The sequence below is a fragment of the Bubalus bubalis genome, chromosome 16 (assembly GCF_019923935.1).
Source record: "Bubalus bubalis isolate 160015118507 breed Murrah chromosome 16, NDDB_SH_1, whole genome shotgun sequence".
Lineage (NCBI taxonomy): Eukaryota > Metazoa > Chordata > Mammalia > Artiodactyla > Bovidae > Bubalus > Bubalus bubalis.
In genome coordinates, this window is record NC_059172.1 from 2,344,568 (window position 1) to 2,354,945 (window position 10,378).

Below are 10,378 nucleotides of genomic sequence, written 5' to 3' on the forward strand. Positions count from 1 at the left end.
ATGTCAACACATGATTTAAAGACATTTTATAATTCTACCTTTTCAGTAGATTAATGTTAACACAGGAATGTGCTTGAAACTATTTTTTCTCCCCTGTAGGAAAGTGCAGGATTAAGACTCACTCTTTCATTTTGTTGAGAAGAAAGATGGTTAAAAAAAAAAAAAAAATGAAATGCTTTCAGTACATTCTACCCCCACCCCCAGATTTTGGGGACATCTAATATGAGTATTGATTAAGGTAAGTAGGAACCAAGAGGGTGTCTTCTCTGAATGATAATGCCTCCCAGTGGCCCTCCTACCAGCAGCAGTAGGAGTAAAGAGGGAGTGGACAGCTGCAGGCTCCTGTCAAGACTTCCACCCTCCCCTTCCACCCCACAACCTCCTAGCCTGGTTGCCACCCTCTAGACCATCTAATCTAGCGATCAGACCTGAGGACTAATCTCCTGATTCTCTTTACTGGTGTGTCATTCACCAAGCTGAGGAATTCAAGTCAGCCCTAAACTCCTGTTAAATAATGTCCACATCTCTTCATATCCCTCTTTCTAAACCCAGCAGCCACTCCTGCCCAAATCCTGAAATCACTCTACTGTTCCTTCTGGAATTTACAGAAGGATTTACATTTATCAGCATAACCAGGATATCTGGACGCTCCCTTTACCAACTAGTCCACCTGAAATCTGTGTCCTGGGGCAGGGCTTCCCTCACAGCCATCTCTGGTGACAATTTTCATTCTCACTTTCCTCTTAATGCTTTATTGTTTCACGTTCTTAAATTTGTAACATTATCATACTCTGATTTTTTTCTCTAAACTCTTTCCTTTAATGGTCTGATGCCAGGAGCCGGCATATTGCATATTGAGTGCATATTGCATATTGAGTGCAGCACTTTCCACAGCATCATCTTTCAGGATCTGGAATAGCTCAACTGGAATTCTATCACTGCTGGGAGCCAGCGTGAGGAGCTCCACCCATGACAAAGGTCATGGGGAAGGAGGCTCGGCATACCAAAGGCGGGATCGAGCCTCAGGAGTCCCCCTGGAAATTCTCAAGCATCTACCTCCCAAACCAGAGTCTGCCTACTTTCTGCTTTTTGCTTTCACCTACACCTCTGACTTTATGGGGGCTGTCCCCCACTACCTCTCTCTGAAAAAGAGAGTTAGCTTACAGCTCCAGTTAATAATTCCTGGGTGTGACAGTGTTTCAACCTACAAACTCCTTTGGAAATCCTCTAGCCTGCCTGAATGGGTTTTTCCGGCCACATGTGATTGTTCAGAGCCTCCCAACTGTGAGAGGCAGGAGATGTTCTAAACTGCCTAAACACAGATTCCTTTGAGTAGTTAAAAGATTGATTAGAAATTGTATTGGTGAAGGGTTTTTCACTTGTTGGGCCAATGTTTGCTGCTAAGTCTCCATACTCCTTACCTACTGTGTCCTTGGCAGTGTATTGATTGATATAATGGGCGTATAGAAATGTAAAATGCAGCTTTGTCCAATGCTTTTTGGGAGGCTGGTGCCTGACTTTGGAATAATCACCTTTAGAGAAAAATAAGTTTCTTAAAATGTTAACAGGCCTCTGGGCCAGAAGATGATGTCAATCACCTGAACTTTTGCATATGATAAGTTTGAAAGCCTGGCTTCAATTAGAACCAGGAACTGCTGTCCTTGCATGACTCCACCCCTTCCCCCAGTATCCTCTATGCATAACTTAAGGTATAAAAACTACTTTGGAAAATAAAGTGCGGGCCTTGTTCACTGAAACTTGGTCTCCCCATGTCACTCTCTCTCCCAAATTCTAGCTGAGTCTCCATCTGGAGCGTGGAACCCACCATGCTTGCTAATTATGCCTGGGCTTCTAAGATCCGACCGGGGAGGCCTCAGTGTCTCCTCTCCTTCGGGAGAACGGAAGGATGCCTGCGGCCTACGTAAGTGGTGCAAACTTCTTGTCTTGAGGTTTTATTGGTCTCCCGCGTAAACCAAGCTACTCAGCCTCTTTTCTCCACTGAATTTTCCTACTGAGCTATCCTCATTCTATTACTCTTTGTATCCTTAATTAACGTGTAATTAAGCAGTTGTTTCCTGACCCTCGCCTATGCCGTCTCTCCTTCAAATACCCTGGATCAGCTGGGGCTGGACCCCGGCAGTCAGAGTTAGATGTGTGGATTTAATATGATATATGAAGGTTAAACAAGTAGCAAATAGCCAATATAATTAGAATTAATAAATTCTGATGCAACCAGTCCAATTGTTTATGCAGCCCTTCTAAGTTAGACTGCCAAGAAGAATCTCCAACTCACCATGACTAATCTGAAATCATCATTCTTACTCTTCCTCAAACATCTGCTTCTTCTACTCCATTCCCTTCACGATTTATATGAACAAATGGAATCATCATTTTTCCCTCTTTCTCTAATATCCTACATTTACTACACCAGGAAATCCAGGAAGCTCTACTTTATAGAAATATATCTAGAGCTTGGTAATGTCTCCTTGCCTTTCTCGCTACCACCCTGCTCCACACCATCATTATCTATTGCATAGGTTAATGAGATTAACGCAGAGAATATGAATTGGGTGAAATTATAGCATCCCAGACTTCATTCTCGACATGGGAGCTTTCCTTAACCTCAGGACCTTACATATTAGGTCCCTTGATAGATTCCATCACTATCTTCTAACTGTAAGATTATCTGCATTGGTTGGATCCTACTACATGCCATGAAATATTGTTGTATCCACTTTAGATATGGAGAAGCTGAGGCTCAGAAACTTTAGCTAATACACAGGATGACTCAGAAAAATAAATTAATTCATATGGTATAGCTGTGCCCACCACTATCTGAGTAGGGGAGAAATACTGTGTGAAAATTAGAGGAAGGCATAAAAGGAATATGGCAGTGGAAGCAGTCTGGAGAGGAAGCAAATGGAGTGAGTGAGGATATAGGATGTTTGATTTACAGTTGTCTGCAATTCCTCAATTACAACATCCACTCCTCTAATCGATACAGAAACAAATACCTCTGTCCTAGTCATAGTGTGTAAAAGCCTACCATGCCAGTTTGCATTGTCACTCCAGTTTGAAGATGAGTTCAAAGAAAAACTGATGGACAAATGATATTGAGCAATACCCAAAGTCAGTCATCTAGTACAGGATGGATCAGGATTGTGCATCCAGATGTCTCTAGCTTGGAATCACACTTTTAATGTTTATCCTCTGGATGTCTTTATTCTTTCTACAGGATTTTCTACAGTAGCCCATTGTATTGGAATTATATATTCTATGTATCTTATTGACCCAGGGATCTGGCTCAGATGGTAAAGAATCTGCCCAAAATACAGGAGACTCAGGTTTGATTTCTGGGTCTGGAAGATCTCCTAGATATCTACCGACTCCAGTATTCTTGCCGGGGAGATCCCATAGACAGAGGAGCCTGGCAGGCTAAGGCCATGGGGTCAAAAGAGTTGGAAATGACTGAGCAACTAAACATGTTTCCTATTATCCTCTGAGGCTACTGAAGAATCAGTTCAGTTCAGTCGCTCCATCGTGTCTGACTCTGCAATCCCATGGACTGCAGCACGCCAGGCCTCCCTGTCCATCACCAACTCCTGGACTTTCTCAAACTCAAGTCCATTGAGTTAGTGATGCCATCCAACCTCTCATCCTCTGTCGTTCCCTTCTCCTCCTGCCTTCAATCTTTCCCAGCATCAGGGTCTTTTCCAATGAGTCAGGTCTACACATCAGGTGGCCAAAGTATTGGAGTTTCAGCATCAGTCCTTCCAAAGAGTATTTAGGGTTGATTTCCTTTTGGATTGATTGGTTTGATCTCCTTGCAGTCCAAGGAACACTCAAGAGTCATCTCCAACACCACAGTTCAAAAGCATCAATTCTTCAGCACTCACCTTTATAGTCCAAATGTCACATCTATATATGACTAATGGAAAAAACATAGCTTTGACTAGATGGACCTTTGTTGGCAAAGTAATGTCTCTGCTTTTCAATATGCTGTCTAGGTTGGTCATAGCTTTCCTTCCAAGGAGAAACCATCTTTTAATTTTATGGCTGCAGTCACCATCTGCAGTGATTTTGGAGCCCCCCAAAATAAAATCTGTCGGTTTCCACTGTTTCCCCATCTATTTGCCATGAAGTGATGGGACCGGATGTCATGATCTTAATTTTCTGAATGTTGAGTTTTAAGCCACTTTTTTCACTCTCCTCTTTCACTTTCATCAAGAGGCTCTTTAGTTCCTCTACACTTTGTGCCATAAGGGTGGTGTTATCTGCATATCTGAGGTTATTGATAATTTCTCCCAGCAATCTTGATTCTAGTTTGTGCTTCATCCAGCCCAGCATTTCTCATGATGTACTCTGCATATAAGTTAAATAAGCAGAGTGACAATATACAGCCTTGACGTACTCCTTTACCAATTTGGAACCAGTCTGTTGTTTCTTGGTCGGTTCTAACTATTGCTTCTTGACCTGTATACAGATTTCTCAGGAGGCAGGTAAGGTGGTCTGGTATTCCCATTTCTTTAAGAATGTTCCAGTTTGTTGTGATTCACACAGTCAAAGGCTTTGGCATAGTCAATAAAGCAGAAATAGATGTTTTTCTGGAACTCTCTTGCTTTTTCGATAATCCAGTGGATGTTGGGAATTTGATCTCTGGTTCCTCTGCCTTTTCTAAGACCAGCTTGAACATCTGGAAGTTCACAGTTCACATATTGTTGAAGCCTGGCTTGGAGAATCTCGAGCATTACTTTGCTAGTGTGTGAGATGAGTGCAGTTGTGTGGTAGTTTGAACATTTCTTTGACATTGCCTTTCTTTGAGATTGGAATGAAAACTGACTTTTTCCAGTCCTATGGCCACTGCTGAGTTTTCCAAATTTGCTGGCATATTGAGTGCATCACTTTCACAGCATTATCTTTTAGGATTTGAAATAGCTCAGCAGGAATTTCAACACCTCCACTACCTTTGTTTGTAGTGATGCTTCTTAAGGCCCACAACCATTTTGCCTTTTTTGCATTTGTTTTTCTTGGGGATGTTCTTGATCCCCTCGTGTATAATGTCATGAACCTCTGCCCATAGTTCTTCAGGCACTCAGTCTATCAGATCTAAGCCCTTGAATCTGTTTGTAACTTCCACTGTATATTTGTAAGGGATTTGATTTAGGTCATACGTGAATGGTCTAGTGGTTTTCCCTACTTTCTTCAATATAAGTCTGAATTTTGCAATAAGGAGCCTAGAACATGATATATTAAAACTTCTGTTGTTAGACCAATTATATTCCCCTTGATACAAGAGTAGTGAAATGAAGTAAATTGCAGTAACCTATTTTATTACATGAATATTCTGTATCAGTTTTTAAAGTCTGACTTGTGATGCCAACATATCTCATTTAGTAAAAATCCTGTAATTTTTCATAAGTGACCTCTATTTCTGAACTTAAATGCTGTCATTTACTAGGGTAGAAGATTGGGTTGTATTATCTACAAAATCTTTTAAGCTAGAATAGTCTATTTTCCTGTTGTTGTTGCTATTTACTCTCTAACTCGTAACAGATTCTTTGCAACTCCGTGGACTGTAGCCCTCCAGGCTCCTCTGTCCATGAGATTTTCCTGGGTTTCAATTTCCTTCCTCAGGGGATCTTCTCAGCCTAGGGATTGAACCCACATTTCCTGCATAGCAGGTGGATTCTTTACCACTGAGCCACTTGGGAAGCCTATCAATTTAAAAATGATGTTTTGTTATTAGGCCCAGTGAAATTCACAGAATTCCGATATAAAATATTCAGCTCAGTTCAATTCAGTTGATCAGTCATGTCTGATTCTTTGTGACCCCATGGACTGCAGCATGCCAGGCTTCCCATCTATCACCAATTCCCAGAGTTTGCTCAACCTCATGCCCATCGAGTCAGTGATGCCATCCAACCATCTCATCTTCTGTTGTCCCCTTCTTCTCCTGCCGTCAGTCTTTCCCAGCATCAGAGTCTTTTCCAGTGAGTCAGTTCTTCCCATCAGGTGGCCAAAGTATTGGAGCTTCAGTTTCAGCATCAGTCCTTCCAATGAATATTCAGGACTGATTTCCTTTTGGATGGATTGGTTGGATCTCCTTGCAGCCCAAGGGATGCTCAAGAGTCCTGTCCAACACCATAGTTCAAAAGCATCAATTCTTTGGCACTCGGCTTTCTTTATGGTACAAGTCCACAATCCATACACTGGACACCACGATAGTTCTAATTCAGTTACTTAACAGTTTATTTATTTATTTATTTTTAATTGCTATAGGACACTCACATAACGTACAAATGACCCCAAAGAAGAACAGTACAGAGGTGACTGAGTTCATTCTCGCCGGGATAACTGATGACCCACAACTGCAGATCCCACTCCTGGTGACTGAGTTCATTCTCGCTGGGATAACTGATGACCCACAACTGCAGATCCCACTCTTTCTAGTGTTCACGCTCATCTACCTCCTCACTCTGGTTGGGAACCTGGGGGTGATCACGCTGATCCTGCTGGACTCTCGTCTCCACACTCCCATGTACGTCTTCCTCAGCCACCTCTCCCTGATGGACTTTGGTTACTCCACAGCCGTCACTCCCAGAGTGATGGCTGGATTCCTCATGGGAGACAAGGTAATTTCCTACCATGCTTGTGCTGCTCAGTTTTTCTTCTTTGCTGTCTTTCTCCTTATGGAAACTTTTCTCTTGGCCTCAATGGCCTATGACCGTCATGCAGCAGTGTGCAAGCCACTCCATTACACCAACATCATGACACCAAGGGTGTGTGCCTCGATGGTCGTAGGGTCCTATGTTCTTAGTTTTCTGGAGGCCTCTGTGCACACTTGGAACATATTCAGTCTCTCTTTCTGCAGATCCAACGTGATTGATCACTTTTTCTGTGATGCTACTCCTCTCCTGGCTCTCTCATGCTCAGATAACAACAGAAGTGAGATTGTGTTTTTCATTTTGGCAAGCTTTAATATCATCTCTTCTGTCCTGATCATCTTGATCTCTTACCTGTTTATCTTTGTCACCATTCTGAGGGTGCGCTCATCTGAAGGACATCAGAAGGCCTTTTCCACCTGTGCATCCCACCTCACTTCCATCTCCATCTTCTATGGGACAGGCGCCTTCATGTACCTACAGCCAGGCTCCCGCCATTCCATGAGCACAGACAAGATGGCTTCTGTGTTCTACGCCATAATTGTCCCCATGCTAAATCCGCTGATCTATAGTCTGAGGAACAAAGAGGTCAAGAGCGCCTTAAAACAGGCTGTGCGGAAAGCAACGTCTTCTATAAGATTCATATCTTAATTATATAGATACAACAATAAGGTGGTTTCATACAGGTCAGATCAAGTTATAGTATATATAGGGAAGTATAGGCCAACATTATGCACATTTTTGATGTACTTTCTCGAGTTCTTAACCAAGTCTATGACACAAATGGCTTGAAAATATGGTATCTCAGGAATAATAGCTTAGGAGTATCAGCCTTGAACCCAGACGTCTCAGTTCATAGTTTCTTCTTAGTTACATTTCATTATTTCTCATGATCATCCCCAGTCTCACTTTATTCAATGTATATTTAAATACATGCCCAAAGAAACATCATTTAAGCAATCCAGGGTAACTCACACATCCATGAGTGACAGAAAAATGAGTTCAAAGATGAATGGGATTAGTCTATTTTCATAGTATAATTTAAAGCAGTGATTATGATATCTGATAATTCATTCTTAAATGTAAACTTGGTGTCAAATAGTCTGGGTATAGGTTTATTGCTTAATTTTTGTTTGTTTCTGTTCTTGTTTCAGTGATAATCAACATCATTATATGGTCATCTTTAATTAGCTCAATTCTTGTCTTTATCAACTCATTATGCAGAAGTTGCATCATCATATGACAATTTAAAAATATCAGACCATAGTAAGAGAAATAAGAATAATGGCATATTTGAATTCACTGAAAAAAAAATAGCACTTAATTTTAAAGTAAGGCTTCAATCTATCTTCAGATGGTCAACCTTATACTCCTTTAATGCTCCCTCCTTCATGTAGGCATTCAGGCCACCAAATTATAGATTGGCATTTGGGCTCAAATTAGAGGTTGACCTGATTGGTCCTTGCCAATCTCCAAGAATAGCCTATCCTGGCTTTTAAGTTTTGGCATATTATAACACTATGAATCATTTGGGGTTATGATAACACTTATAAAGATACCTTTTAAGGCAATTTGAAGACTTAACATCATGCATGACAAGTTTGATTTATTCCATGGTCACATGGATGGCTCATCATACAGAAATCCATGTGGGACAGCACATTAACAAAAGAAAAGTTTAAAAATCATATAGTAGCCTATATGGGAAAAGAATATAAAAAAAGAGTAGATATTTGTATAATTGATTCACTGCTGTATACCTGAAACTCATACAACATTGTAAATCAACTACACTCCAATAAAAAAAAATTTTTAATGAAAAAAATTTTTTTTAATTTCATCACATTATAATCTCAATAGATGCAAGCCAATAATTTGACAAAATCCATTGTCCATTCATGATAAAAAAAAAAAAAAACTCATCCAAGTGGGTAGAAAGGGAACAAATCTCAACATGATAAAGCCATTTTATAACAAAACCACAGCCAACATAATACACAGTGCTGAAAATCTGAAAGCTTTCCAGTTTGATTTGACAAGAATGACCCCTCACCACTTTCATTTAATATAGTTTTGGGAGTCCTAGCCACAGAAGTCAGACAAGAAACAAAATTATAAGTCATGCAAATTGGAGGGAAGAGTAAAACTGTCACTTTTGTAGATAATATATAATATTTTATATTGTGTAAAAGTCCTTCTTCCAAAAAAAAACCAAAAAACTATTAGAACTATTAAGTGAATTCAGCAAGATTGCAGAATACAAGATTAATATACAGAAATCTGCTAGTAATGAAATATCAGAAAGAGAAAGCAAGTAGTCCTATCTAAAGTCACACTGAAAAACCTAAAATACCTAGAAATAAATTCTATTAAGGACGTGAAAGATCTGTGCTCTGAAAACTATTAAACACCAATGAAGGAAACTGAAAATGATGTAAAGAAATGGAAAGAGTGTAGCCCATGCTCTTGAGTTGGAAGGATTAATGCTATTAAAATTGCCATGGTATCCAAAGAGATATAAATACTTAATACAATCACTATCAAAATGTCCATGACCTTTTTACAGAACTAGGACAAATAACCCTAAAGTTTATATGGATCCACAAAAGACCCATAATTGGCCAAGCAATTTTTGAGAAAAAGAACAAAGCTGGAGGTATCACGCTCCCAGACTTCACATTGTACTGTAAAGGTACGGTAATCCAAGTAGCAGATATTGGCACAAAAATAGACACACAAATCAATGGAATAGAATAGAGAACTCAAAACAAACCCACACAATTAACAGTCAATTAATCAATTACAAAGAGGGTAAGAGAAATATCAATAACCTCAGATATGCAGATGACACCACCCTTGTGGCAGAAAGTGAAGAGGAACTAAAAGTCTCTTGATGAAAGTGAAAGAGGAGAGTGAAAAAGTTGGCTTAAAGCTCAACATTCAGAAAACGAAGATCATGGCATCTGATCCCATCACTTCATGGGAAATAGATGGGGAAACAGTGGAAACAGCATCAGACTTTATTTTTTGGGCTCCAAAATCACTGCAGGTGGTGACTGCAGCCATGAAATTAAAAGATGGTTGCTCCTTGGAAGAAAAGCTACGACCAAACTAGACAGCATATTGAAAAGCAGAGACATTACTTTGCCAACAAAGGTCTGTCTAGTCAAGGCTATGGTTTTTCCAGTGATCATGTATGGATGTGAGAGTTGGACTTTGAAGAAGGCTGAGCGCCGAAGAATTGATGCTTTTGAACTGTGGTGTTGGAGAAGACTCTTGAGAGTCCCTTGGAATGCAAGGAGATCCAACCATCCATTCTGAAGGAGATCAGCCCTGGGATTTCTTTGGAAGGAATGATGCTAAAGCTGAAACTCCAGTACTTTGGCCACCTCATGTGAAGAGTTGACTCATTGGAAAAGACTCTGATGCTGGGAGGGATTGGGGGCAAGAGGAGAAGGGGACGACAGAGGATGAGATGGCTGGATGGCATCACTGACTTGATGGATGTGAGTCTCAGTGAACTCCAGGAGTTGGTGATGGACAGGGAGGCCTGGTGTGCTGCAATTCATGGGGTTGCAAAGAGTTGGACATGACTGAGCAACTGAACTGAATTGAAGAATATACAGTGAGAAAAGGACAAGCTTTTCAGGCAGTGGTTGTAGAAAAACTGGACAACATTTATAAAACAATGAAATTAAAACATTCTCTCATACCAC

At 40.4% G+C, this 10,378-nt stretch overlaps 1 protein-coding gene across 1 annotated transcript; it reads left to right on the forward strand.

Moving 5' to 3' along the window:
* The first annotated feature begins 6,294 nt into the window (after nucleotides 1-6,294).
* Nucleotides 6,295-7,313, forward strand: LOC112579590 (olfactory receptor 5B12-like). Its single transcript, XM_025266291.2, has one exon. The coding sequence runs from the start codon at nucleotides 6,300-6,302 to the stop codon at nucleotides 7,311-7,313; it is 1,014 nt and encodes a 337-aa protein (XP_025122076.1). The 5' UTR covers nucleotides 6,295-6,299.
* The last annotated feature ends 3,065 nt before the right edge of the window (nucleotides 7,314-10,378 follow it).

Bases quoted from the DNA above. Each gene is read 5' to 3' on its own strand.
- LOC112579590 (XM_025266291.2), top strand. From the start codon at position 6,300: ATGACCCCAAAGAAGAACAGTACAGAGGTGACTGAGTTCATTCTCGCC.